At 43.5% G+C, this 13,848-nt stretch overlaps 1 protein-coding gene across 1 annotated transcript in view; it reads left to right on the forward strand.

The window, feature by feature from the left end:
- The window catches only part of TEAD4 (TEA domain transcription factor 4), a 51,558-nt gene that overhangs the window by 4,014 nt on the left and 33,696 nt on the right, over positions 1-13,848 (forward strand). The window contains exon 3 of the mRNA XM_036380822.1: positions 10,660-10,914. Within this exon, the coding sequence (XP_036236715.1) occupies positions 10,660-10,914 (255 nt within the window). The remainder of the gene's footprint in view (positions 1-10,659; positions 10,915-13,848) is intronic.

Below are 13,848 nucleotides of genomic sequence, written 5' to 3' on the forward strand. Positions count from 1 at the left end.
TTCTTTTTTACACTAACACCCTTTGAATTGTTTCTACCCACTGGTGCTTGTAAACTTCATTCTGTATCACTTGCAAGTTTCTTTAACATTACTTTGAGTCAGTCTTAGTTCTTTATTTAAGATGTCAAAGACAACTGGACTAGCAAAGATCCCTGCAGCATCCCAGTAGATGCCCTCTGTATCTGTTGGTTCTGTTTGTATCTCATATATCATATATATAATTATGCATAGTTTTGAAACCATTAGTTAATTTTCTAACAATATGATCAGTGCTCTCCAAAGCCAATCTGAAGTAATTTTTAGCTGTGATTTCCGTGGAGAGTAACAAATGCTATTTTAAATCTAAACTTATTGCTTTGGTCACTGTGTTCTTTTCATTCTTTACCTTCACAGCATTTCTATCTTCCTTTGAGGAGCAATCAGGTTTATTAGGATTTACAGTAACGGATGTTCGTATATTTGCAACTTCTGCCAACTAAGTAAATGCCCAGCATGTTCCTTTGTAGAGCCTTGTAAAAAAGCCATGAGTTGGCATGCATGGAGCTCATTACGAGATCTGAGACTAGATTATTAGAAAGAGTTTTTTAGGGGTAGGTGGTGGTGTTTTGAGTTCTTGGGGTTTTTTGGGGATGGGGGGGGGGGGGTTGGTAGGTTTTTGGTTTTATTGTTCCTGCCCCTTGGGTCCTCCTTTTTCTGGAGATGATGCAGTCACTCCCCTTTGTTTTTAACACCATATGAATTAGACGTTTTCCTGCTAGGGAGGGGCAGGTTTTCCAGTTCCTGGTGCTACTGGCTGAGTCACTGGCTCTGTTTTTCTGTTCTCTTGTAGGTTTATAATTACCTTGTTCTTACCTTCGTTAGAATGTGATTGCCAAAGGGTAGGTGTTTTACCCTCCTGTATTTCTGAGACATGAGCGCCAGTGGCTTTCAGAGCCTGGGTGCAAGCCTTCAGAACATCTGCTTTGCTATTGCCAAAGAGAAAATAAATCAGCGTAGCCCTCAAAGTGCCTCTCTTCCAACAGTATGGCAACTATTAATGACAGATGTCCAGGCAAACTGTAATCTCTTGTAACCTGGACTGCTTGAACTAAAGAGGAAATGTCAAGAGAATGTGGAGCAGGTGTATACTGAAATGGAAAGGGAGGATTTATTAATGTGTCCTAACTTCATTTTACCTGATCATACATCTCTGTAAGCTCATTGAAATAAAGCTCATTTGTACCAGACTAGCAGGACTTAGGCAGATCTTTTGGTTTGAAAATCTTGTCAGCTTAAGGGGAAAAAAAAAAGGTGTAAAAGAGAGGTTTGTGTAAGGAGATTATATCCAAGAACATTCACTGCTCTTTGAATTATCTTTATGAAAATAATAAATTTATATTTATTTCTCTGCCTCCACTAGTTTGTGAAGGATTTATGTAATCAGAAGAGAATAACTGCAGATAGACCATGTAAATCTCTGCTTCTATCCATCCAGTATGCAAACTGAAGAACAGAGTATCAGCATCTTTTTCCACTGCTTTTGGTCACAGGTTTTATTTGTAAGGATATGCTTTAAAAACTGGAGCACAGTCTGTGGTTGGCTGTGTCCCTTTAAGAATCTAGTTTTGCTTGGCTAGCTGCCCTTGTTCTCCTGTAGATTAATCCAGCAGAAGGTATATAACCTGTTGACCTTCCTGGCAAGAAGGGTCTGGAAGGGCAAAGAGATAAATCAGAAGGTTCATACTTTCCTGTAATATCTGGGGACAGGTTTGTTTTTCAGTTTTTGACATTTCTTTTTTTATTTTATTATTTTTTAACTGATTCCTGCTTGAGGTTTGGGCTTGTAATTACAGATTGTCATGATTTTCATTTGCTTTCTGTGAAATCATTCTGTGTTCAGCAGGTTGGAGATGATGGCATGTTTATGCCACATTTAGAGAGAGGAAAGAGTTCTGAACTCAAAATTACACTGGTCTGAGTTGAGGATGTCTTTACTGTCTCATGTATCCAACTGGTAGGAGCACTGGAATCTGGCAGAAGTGTCTGGTGTGTGTTAACTAGGAAATTTCACACTGTTTTACAGAAACGTTGGCTTTCCACAGTGTCAGCCTTAAGAACTGAGTGTGTAAGCAGTGAATGCTGATCTGCTGCATGATGCAGATGGAGTGTGTGCCCCAAAACTGAGCTGGGGTGGTGTCTGGATACCCTGTGGGTAGGGCTCATTCATTTGATGGAAATTCATTTCATTATGGCTGCTTTTTCCTTAGGCATTGCCTTACAACAAGCATCAAACCCCTTTGAGCTCATGCCTGACTTCTACTAAAATCAAAGCACACGTGTAATTGGTTGACTGAAGGAGGGAAACTCGAAAGAGCACTGAGCATTGGTCCCACTTTATATACCTGTTCTGCCTGCTAGTGATTTGCATTTGTCTTGAGCCTTTAGTAGAGGCTTAGTCCTGACCAGACAGGCCATGCCCACAACACAGACCACCTGCAAGCACCACAGAAAGGGAAATTTGACTGCATTCATGGGTTGTGTCATTGCTGTCTGCCTATTCTCTTGGAAGTCTCATAGCCCAGGTTCAGCTATTTCTTTTCTTGGAGACTGACTAGGGTTTTGGAGCTAAACATTTTCACTGCATTGGATGAAATTTGCAAACATCTGTCTCTTTTCTGAGCTCATGTTCAATTCTGCCATTAGTGTCATGGGAAGCTAGGTGTGTCACAGTTGTGAGACTTTGCTGGAGCATCTGTCTTTGAGCCCTAGAGAAGAGATTGAAAAATGTCATGAACAGGAGGCAGGATTAGGAGATAAGAATTTGGTTTTGATATCATGAAGTGGGCATTATGAGTCTCAACTTAGTGTTACTTGTCAGCAAACCCTTAAAAGATGCTCTATTTCTAGACATGAGCCCCTCTGAAGTTACCACTTGCAATTGCAAATCACTTTTAAAGTTAACCTTTTTGCTTGAAGTTCTTGTCTAGATTTTACCCTTATTCTGAATTTTCTATTGGGTGGTTCACTTACATCTTCATCCTCTATTTTTTTCCATAGGTAAAATGAGAGCTTTTGAGCCCATTGGTGAGATTTGCAGAACAACTGAGTTTCGTTGAGTTTAGGAGCAAGGTTTTTTTAGGTTGCTATTGAAGGTTACCTAGCCTTTAATAATTAAGTGAATAATACTCTTTGGGAAGATGCTCAGCTTGATTTCTTTTTGTCTCTAGCTTGGTTTGGTCATTTTCAAGTCATTTTAGTCAGTCAATATCTACACTTGCCTGTACCTAAAGGGACAGTTACAATTTTCCTGTGTTAGCTGACACTACCAATGCTTCTGTGAAGGGATGTTGATTGTTTGACTCCCTCCTGGTTCCTTGCTTTCTAACCAGCTCCCGGGAGGATGACTCCTGGGGCCTGCTGCACAGGGTGACTAACCATTTTCACCCTGCCACAACCTTCATCTCTTTGGGAAGCTGTGAAACACATGCCACATGTCTTGGAAAGTCAGGGAGAATGGGAGCTCTGGGAACAGTTCCCACATGGGAGATAACAGTGACTCCCCAGGAATTCCACTGTTCCTTTGAGAGCTGGGGCCAGCCCAGTGCGTGGCTCAGTCCCAGCACAACCTGGCAGTGTCAATCTCGGCTGCCCTTGCTGGCTGGTTTTTCTCTCCCAGCTGAGACATAAATCACCCAGTAGTCATTCTGTCACTCCCAGGCTGGTGGCCTTGTGATGTGGCCTGTGCATGGGAGCTGGGCAGGAGCTGCCCATTGCTCAGGATCGACCCCCGAGCTGGCCACATCTAGACTGTGGGATCAGAGCTGGCCTTTGGGTTTTGCTGTTGGGTTGTGGGGTTTTTTCCTCCCCTCCTCAGGGCAGCAAGGCTCTGTGCTCTGTTTCCTTTATCTCAAATGTAACTGATTGGACGGTGTGCAAGGCCACACACAGCCTTATCTCATCACATCCTGCTTGACTGCATTATCCAGGGCTGCACTGATGGAAGTCCTCCTCTCTCCTTGCTTTGATTTATATCACTCTGCTGGACACTACATCCTCTCTGTTTCAGCCAGAGCTAGCTGCTGCAATAATTTAAGAGTTGTTTTGCTTTGCTCGGGAAGTCAGGTGCCTTTTGAACAGCAGCTGCTGCAGGCAGTTTCGGTGCAGCAAGCAAACCGAGCTTGATTTTGTGTTAGGCAGTGTGACAAGCATTCAGCTGGAGCCCAGCCTCCTGTTGGATATGATCTGAGGCGAGTAGTGCTTGTTCCTTTGTAAACCAGTCTTACTCAGTGTTGAGACAAAAATCTCACCGTGCAGCCTGTGGATGTAATGAGTTTATTACCTTGACCAATACAGAGAGGCAAATCTCAGTTCTTTCCTCCTTGCCTGGCACTGCTGCTTACTAAGAGCTTTTACCTCCTCTACAGCCAGTAACGCTTACCTTAACTGGTTTTATTCATGGGATTATGCAGCATTACTCTGCTGTCCTCGGTGGATGGGGCTATTCACAGGGAATAGCCAGCATTACTCAGGATTGCAGGAGGCCTGAGGCAAAAAGTGAGATGACAGCCAGGCTCAGCCCCTGGCTAAGCTGTTATGGAGTGTTTGAGTGAAGCCCTCTCAAGAGGCCCAGTGAACTGCACCCACCCATCTGCACTATCTCCAGGTTGCTTTAATGATGGGAGTGCAGCTCCTAAGGAGCCTGAGGAACTGGTTGCTGTCTGGTGCTGCAAAAGTGCTGTTACCTTCCTAGGAACAGTTCAGTGGCCTTGCTTCAGTTGCATTCTTAATTTTTTTCTGTAGAGACTCTATAAACATATCCATGATTTTTTTCCTCTTTTGTCTGCAAGCCTTCACCAGTCTTATTTATCGTTGAATACTTGTTTTCCCCACCTTTTCCCTTTCCAGTATGTTTGTCCTGCAGTCCTTGAGTTGCACCATCTGGGAGCTACTCATCTACTGATTGCACTAATTTTTCTCTTTCAGAGGAACTAAACTATTCTTGTAGTGTCTCATAGAATTTCCCAGTCTTCTTCCTCTGGTAAGTTTGACTGCTATCTTCCATCTTGTACCTCGAGTGATAGGTTTCTTAGTATTTCGGAGTATTGCTTCCCTAAACCCGAATCTTCTTGTATCACTGCATTGTGTAAGTTCATTTGCTAGGTGTTCTGGATGGGAGTTAAGTGGCTGGTTGCTCCTGTTTCCAGTTTTCTTATTGTTTTATATATATATATATATAAAAAATAAACTTTATCGTTTGAGAAGCAGGATATAATCTGTTATGGCTGAACTGATTTTTTTTTTTTTTGCAAAATTTCTGACTGCTGATCAGATATGAAAATGTTGTGGTTCGAATCCTCTATAGCAGGAGTGTTTGGCTCACGTTACACCAAGGTGGTGAATACGGGAATTGTTGGGGTTTGTTTGCATTTCAATGACACCCAGGAGCACCTGTAAGGTGAAGCAATCCCTGCCAGCACAGCCCGCAGTTCCAGTAGATGAGGCCGAGGGTGCAGGGATGCTCTGGGTGAAGCAGCAGCAGCCAGCTCCGGAGCAGGAGTGGAACCACCTGTGGGACTGCACAGGGCTGTACTGGCAAGGGCCCCTGCCTGGGAGGGGTGAGTGAATCAATGGGGACCCTCTGCCTGCTGTGCTGTGCTCGATTCCAACAGGGACAGGGGGTGGCCGTGGGGTGGGGGGAGTCTCTTGGACAGAGCAGCTCTAAGAAAACTGAACAACTGGAGGCAGCTGGCTGCAATTTTTCAGATCCACAGGAAAGTATGATTTTGTGTTGAGCAGCTGCCACAAACACTTAAGAGGGAGCTGTTACCAACAGTAATGACTGAGGGATTAATATTAGAAAGCAGATGTGTCAGACTGTGGAGTCTGTTTAAAGATGTGCTCCCTGTCAATAAGATCTTGCTGAAGGGCTCTTGGCAGCTGTCTAAGCCCTGCAGGATCTCTGAATCTCAATGAGATACCACATGTGAAAGGAAAGAGGGTTAGTGTTGAAATTATCAGAATTGGAACACTTCAACCAAAGCTGCTGGAGCTGAAAGATTTTTGTGTTTTCTCCATGGTTTGGCTTTGTGAGTGACTCAATAAGAAATGACCATGGCAGAAAGAAAAACAAGGAGCAAGAGTGAGTAAGAAACAGTATTTGGACAGAGGGAAACATTAGGAAGGAAGATAGAGATACTGTGGTGAGGAGGTGGATGTGCTCTGAGGGGCCTTGTGTCTTTAAACCTGGGGGAGAACCCATGACTGGACCCTACAAAGAAAGATAGGTAATCATCTCTGGGTAAAATAAGAATGAGATCAAGATAAAGAAAACTGTAAGGTACAATCGCAGAAGTACAAAAGGCAAGGAGTGGGGCATAAGTTCAGGCTGAAGGAATCCCAAGAGAAAAAACACCAAGCCCTGCGACCTCTGGCAAAACTTGCACTTATGAATATGGGACAACATCCTCTGACTACTCTGTTCCTCAGAACTGTGCCTGGTGAGGGAATTCAGATGGGAAAGGAATTGTCTGAGCATGTTTAGGATGTCTGTTTAGTGCTTTCAGAATCAAATTCCCTCCACATCAGAAGAGAGATTTGTGATTACAAAGTCTTGCACAGGCAGAACCTAAAAAAATTTAACAAGTACTAAAATATTTAGTAATATTAGAACATTTGGTAATACAAATCACCATTAAAGTTACCAGGCTGTATGCATGTAGTTACTATTAAATAGAAGACAGAAGCAAATGGAAAGTAGATGCTAACTGAAACATTTGTATTTTGTTAAAGATGTTACTAATGAATATTATAGAAACTTTTCTTATAAGTAAGACATTCAACATTCTCATGCTTCTTAAAATTCCTCTGGTTTTTACCTGATTGCTCATTCAGTGGGAAGCGATTCCACTGGCAGTTTTCCAGTTTGCCATCCTAATAAAGTCATTTAGCACAGGGTTTAGCCCCCAGCTTCTTTTTAGTTTGCTTTGCTTACTTTTATGAGTGGTCATCTTGGCCACCGAGTTCAGATCAACAGTGCAGGAAACAGAAGGCTTGAAAGTGTTGAGCCAAAGCAGAGGCCAACAGATCAGATAGCACTCAACCAGGGCTCCCTGAATTACTGGCTATTGCTGCTGGCACAGAGGATTGCCTGGGACTGCACATGGAGCTTACTAGTTAAGCAGCATTATTTAAGACAACTTTGCAGGCCTTTTAAGCCTTTGGCATCTTAGTGATCTAGAGGCATAGAGTTGTAAGGATTTCCATGGCCATTTCAGTCTATGGAATTTCTTCTGAAGTTATCAAATAAAAGTAAAAGTTTTGCTAGTATGCTTTGTAATCTGAGTAATTACATACATATGTTTTAGCTGGGGATAGCCAAACATCCTTGATTTTATAATCTGTATGGTTCTCCATTTTTCATCATCCATCAGGGATAGCTTTAGTACCAAGAAGGGAAAACAGAATCAGGACCCAAGGTGTAGAAAAGTTGGGATTGACCACAATAGCACACTTTGGTCCTTGCTGACCTGCTGTAACTTGAAATTAAACTAACATTGCTGGGCAAGGAATGAAAAATCAGAAGCATTAAAAAAATGTGTCTGGTCACTTCAAGATTTATATAATTTCTTCTGTCACTGCTATTATGTTCCATATCTCCCTTGATTTACACCAACGTGAGAGAAAGTTCACATATTCTGTCTCTGGCTTTGTGGATTTCTCTTAAGGTACGAATGACATCTGCTCAAGTCAAGTCAGTGCAACTTTTCTTTAAGGTTTGGAAAACAGTCTGGAGAGTTGACACTGCACTGAATAGGACATGTTTTCTCCTCAAGTTATTCTGAAGCTTGGATTAGAATGGACCCAAAGTTTCCTGTGTCACCAAAAGCACTTAGTGCAGATGCCAAACCTTGTAAAATATGAAATGATCAGGGTGTGTGATGGGGGGAGGAGAGTTATGCTTCAGAGATATGCTTCAGATATTTATTGAGTTTCAACTTAAGAGTGTGCCATGATGAAATCATCTGCTAGGTATTCCCCTGTGTCAGCATGGACACTAAGGAGATGAAAATAACTGGATTCAAAGTAGATGCTTTTTATGGTCATGATGGTCCTTCATCCCCTAGGAGATGACTGCCTGTGTGCATTGCTAGGGGATTTGGCTTGACAGCAGACCTGTAGCTTCCAGTGACTGTGGCTTTGGGAGTCTTGTAGTTGAGCAGCTGGAGATGTTTTCACTTGGTGCGAAACCTGCTGGCTCCTGTGAGATTTGCAGCTCCCAGTGTAGGTGATATGATGAATACACTTGCTGTCACACCTTGGGTTTCGTTCTGAACCCTCTGTTTTTCAGCCTGTCATCACAAGTTACAACCAGCCTGGGCCTTTTGTTTGTGGATATTTTGATGTGTGTTAACTGTGGAGGGTCTGCAGAGCCTCCAGGGACTAGGGGTAATTGGGGAAATATGAAAGGAAGGTTTGGAGCAGGTAACTTCTCTTTCCCTGTGTCTCCCTGTGGAAAGCTTACTCCTCTACAGGCATTCCCCAGCAGGACAATCTCTTAAATACCCATGTAATTTTTTTATTAGCATCTGTCAGTGAAAGGGGGAATGTCTGGGGAGGGAAGCAACTGTTACCCTTCATTTCAGGGTCTCTTAAAGTCACACAGCTGACCTTGGTGCCATTCACAGTGTGCTGGGATGTCTGTCCCAGTGGTAAAAAGCCAAGTGTGTGTTCCCCTCTCTGCCCCTCTCACCTCCCATTGTATTATTTCTTTCCATGTTGATTAAATGGATCAAGAAGGTTGAAATAATCTCATGTAGGTGCTGAAATGAATGGATGGGCTGTGGTAAACCATTCCAATGATTTGTGTTTCAAATACTCTCACAGGAAATAAGTCATATACTGGGTTTTTTAAATGTCTTTGTGCACCATTTGTTAAAATGCTGCATAGTACACTGTGTCTAATTATTTGTCTAATTTATATTGTCTGTATTGAAATTAGTCAAAGGCACAGTATTGTCTAATTTCCTTAGCTTTTGGAGATGTAAAATAATATGCATGTGCTGCTGTCGAAAGTCATTAAGGCGCAGCAAAACCTTCTGAGAGCCAGTGTTGCCAAATCTTAACAATTTCAGGTTTTGAAATGTTGAAGTTCTGAAAGAATTTCAGCTTTTATTAAAAAAAATTAAATCTGGTCATTGTGGTCTTGGAGAAGATTTAAAAACCACAAAATCCAAAGAGATAAGAAACTAAAGAAAGACTTGAAAAAAAGTTTGTCAGAAAAGTTTCTGGAGCTATGAGCCCTGAATTTTTGAAGTTCTGAGCTTGAATGAATGGACTGTTATCCCTCTATATCAACTACGACATGGCATAACTGCATGGATTTTTTTTAATGACTAGTTGTTGACAAATACCACACCCAAATTTCTCCTCTGTTCCCCTTTACATTTTCACTGTGATATTTCTGAGCTAGAGAGTTGCCATGTGAGACTTCTGTCCTTACTCATGTTCAGTGCAGGTTTGATGATTCTGCTGCTTTTGGAAAAGCAGTCCTTACTCTGATTTTCTTGCTACCCGCTCAATGTGAGAGGGAAGAGGGAGGGAAGTTTTGAACTCTGGCTGGATTCTCAAATGCTGGCTTGTGAACATTCTTTGTAGCCCAGATAACAAAGCTATTAAAATGATAAACAAACAGCTTTGGGATTAAGGCAGAAGAATTATCTGTGTCTTTAGAAGCCATTTTTTATCTCCTGCCTGGTTGACTGGAAGTGTCTGTGTGGTCTGAAGTCAATTTCTCAATGGGTGTTTCAGCAGCTCCACTCAAGGGCTTCAGCCTCTCCTGTAGGCATTTATAAGTAGACTATAATTTATTGTAGTTTTCAAGAGCTAGCAGCTGCCTGCTTAGGTTCAATGAGAAACCAAATTCTACTCCTGCCCAGTGGCAAATCTAATAGTTTGAGACTAGTTAGTGATGAGAGAGCAGAGAGGCAGAGGACACTTGAAGGAATTTGCCCAAAGTCGTTCTAAGGATGAGCAGTAACAACAGGCTAAGCACCTTGGTTCTTGACCTGCAACTGGTGCTGTCATCCCTATACTCATGGTGCCTTCTGCTCCTGCCAGGGTATGGTGCTGGGCTTTGGAAGACACTGTATTAAACTGTCTGGCTCCAGGAATGGCTTTTTAAAAGCACAGCTGATCCTTGAGAAGAAATGTCAGCGTTAGAAGTGACACCAACTACTAACTCTGATCCAGTGAAACAGTATCTAAGAAAATTTCAATCCCAGTGCTCAGTGATGACTGGATAATTCATCACTGCTTTAGTCTTTCACACAGACTGAATCCCTCTATGTGTGCTTTGGAAAGTTAAATAACAGTGACATGGACAGTGACAGTGCAGGGAGAAAGAAATAAAGGAGATAAAGACATGAGAAGACTCCTCTGAGGAGGACTGGGAAGTGACAGAGTTAATGAACCAAAGACAAATTGGAGCAGACTGTTTTTCAGAAGGATTTGTAGAAAATGTTTGCATCTCAACACAAATAAAAACCCAACATGTGCTTGAGTTATCATTTAAGATAAACTTTGAGTAGACCCCTCCTAACTGAGATTTTTTTCTGCTTTTTTTGCTTTAGTATGTCCTTGGAGGGTTTCTAACTGCCCGGTGGGATGTGCTTGCCCTTGCAGGTTCTGAGTCTGCTCCTCCGCGTGGCACCTTGGAGTTTCTAGCTGGCACCATTACCTCCAACGAGTGGAGTTCTCCCACCTCCCCTGAGGGGAGCAACGACTCGGGGGGCAGCGAGGCCTTGGACAAACCCATCGACAATGACGCCGAGGGCGTGTGGAGCCCGGACATCGAGCAGAGCTTCCAGGAAGCGCTAGCCATCTACCCGCCATGCGGCCGCCGCAAGATCATCCTGTCCGACGAAGGCAAGATGTACGGTAAGGAGAGAGAGAGAGAGAGAGAGGTCACAACACAATGCTTCAGACAGCCTGCCCCCTGCCCCAAATGATGCTCTGAGAATTCCCTTCTCTCAGGTGTCCCAGGCTGGTGCTGTTGGTTGCCTGGAATCTTTATTTAGGAAAATAGGTGTGACATTCACGAAGCAGAAAGAGTTATAGGTATCTTTTTCAGGGGACTATCCATAAGGTAGATCTCAGAGCTGAGCATGCAACTGAACTAATCTTTATATATAAACATATATATTTATTTATATATAAATATATAAATCTTTATATACAAATATATGTATGACAAAGCCTATTTTTTTTATGCTATCTCTTGCTGCTGTCTTCACTGCTCTTGTTGGAGGTAAGAACAGCTAATGGTCTGCGTGTCTGGTGCTACAGGACAGAAGCTCAGCTCCTGAACCCTTGAATGGCTCTGCTGCTGTGCAAACACCTACACTTTAACTACCTACACTTTTCAGATGTTAAGGGTGGAAGGTTCTGCGTACTCCTTTTCATTGTAGTTTGCCGTCTCACAGCCCTGGCACAAGTATCTTTCACCTGTGGATTCTTCTCATCTAGCTAACTAGATACCCAGCCCTGAGTACAGAGGGGCTCTGGCTTGCAGCTACAGCAGAAGTCAGTTGTATACGTGGCAGACGTGCTTTTGAATTGGGTTTTTTTGACCTTTTCCACAGTTAAAATTTCTTTTGATTTTGTTAACCAGAAGCTGGTCTGGCCTGGATTCTCTAGCTGAGAATTGCAAGAAGCTACTTGGTACCTCTGTGATTAAAATGCAAAGCAAAGGTTGAATACCCAGCATTTGGTCCCAAGGTGGAGAGTTTCTCCAAACACTAGCAAGGATCTTATGGAAGACAGCCCTCTTTCTACCCAGTCGCTGCTTGCTTTCCCCCCCCCCCTCCCCCCCCATACATTGGAATCTGCCTGTCTTCACAGGCCCCATCACGGGATGCTCCGTGCATGCCCCGGAGCTTCCTACGGAGCACTTCACAAGTAATTCTCCAGGTTTCTGTCCACCTATCAGGCTATTGTTCCCCGAGCAAGGGAATGGATTGCTCTGACTGTGGGAGCGTGGGTGGGGTCTTGTTTACTCGGCCTTATCTGCAGTGGATGGTTTTACTGGGTACACACATCATTGTACCTGGGAAGAGCAATCGGGGTTGGGTAAGGCTGATCACCCTGAGGCTAATCTGGGGGCCAGTATTCTCAGGCAGACATCAATTCCTGCTCTGAGCTGCTGCAGACGATTTTATGATTCTGCTATGGAACCAACTGGGGAACTAATCCAGTTTAAAACTAACATGGCCAGAAAAGGGAAAAGATGTGAACTTTAATTTCCGTACTGCCCCGCATCTTGTGCTGGTATTCAGAGAAAGGATGGTGAGATTGGGAATGAGCAACCATGACTGAGGCTAAAGTAAGATTGCTTCTTTAGGGACTGATGCTTGCTTAAAATGTTACTCAGACTAAAATATTACCTGGGAATCCACCCCATGGTTATTAAGCATGAACTAGTGACACGCCTCTTGTTGCTCTATGTCTGCACTGCTTTTCATGATGGGTGACTTTTAAAATGACTGTTGAAAAATTACAGTTGTGTTTTAAGAGTGTATTAATTTACTGAACATTTTGCCCCTGAAGTATTTCAGCTTTGGAGTGAATGTGTCAGAGCAGAGAGTGAAAGACAAGAAAAGAAATGAGAGCAAAAGTGAAGCACAAAGGGATACAGAAGCCAGTGACACTTGGCTGGGCCTGACTTAGCATGGATTGGTGTTAAGTGGAACACACCTAGCTGACTGGTCTGGTGAACTGCAGAAGGTAAATAACCCTCTTGCAGGGTGAAAGGTTCAGCGTAGGCTCGGGGAGAAGAAATAAAGAGCTTTTCTGCAAGCCCTCCCCCACTATTCCAAATGGGACAGTGTCCCTGCTTGCCTTCAGTGCACCTGTTCCTGGTGGGGATGGTTGGGTTCAGTGTGCTCCTGACAGAACCCGGGCACTGATTTATGCCCTCCTTTGCTTACTCGTCTCCAGGATCCAGGCCAAGGAAGTGGGGCCCTGTCTGGGAATCTATAGAAAGATATGACCGGGCAGGGAGAATAAATATAGCCCCTGATTTCATCTTCAGTGCTCACAAGCCAGCTTGTGGAACAGGGCAGGCTCGCTGTGGAGCTGGCCCTACCTCTGAATAGATGGTTATTTATCCACCCTGTGACTGACTTGCACAGAGCCCTCTGAACCAAGGGGTGAGGTGTTACAGAGAGCTCTATATGCCCCTTTCCCCTGACAAAACTGGAACCATTTCACTGTTTCTCACCTGAGGAGTGGCTCGTGTGGTTATGGGCAAGATGTTCCAGGTCTCAGAATTTCTTCTATGTGCAATTTATATGCCTCTCATCTTTTGTGAGGCAACCTGTGGTCAGTTCAAAGTTGGCAGCTTTTAGCTGAAGTGTACTGAGGCAACATGAAGAATTTGTGCTGTTTTGCTTAAATGCATTTAAATTTGTACAGAAAGTTGTGTTTCAGCCTCTACACAGGCCTCATGCTCATGTTGCCATGCCTCTTCAAAGTTGGCTTGTTTACAGCTCTTTAGGCAGCCCTGCTGACTGCAGAGTGAACACTTTTCCCTCTTCACTCTAAAGTCAGCCAAGCTCTTCTCTGTACACTAATAATCTGTGTCCTGATTCCTTTGCTGCCTTTCCTTTCGTTATCTTTTTCCATACTAGACATGTTCCATTTCTGCGTGGAGGCAGCATCCTGGCTGAGTAAGTTGATGGCACACCCCTCTCTGGGTGCAAGCCCTCACTGCATTTCTAGCAGGCTTTGCTGACCACCTGCTTAAGGCACAAGCAGCTGTCTCCTGTGATATGGAATGCTGTCCTTTCTCCTAGTCGTTGTGTTGAGCGTGGG

Source organism: Molothrus ater, chromosome 2, assembly GCF_012460135.2.
Source record: "Molothrus ater isolate BHLD 08-10-18 breed brown headed cowbird chromosome 2, BPBGC_Mater_1.1, whole genome shotgun sequence".
NCBI lineage: Eukaryota > Metazoa > Chordata > Aves > Passeriformes > Icteridae > Molothrus > Molothrus ater.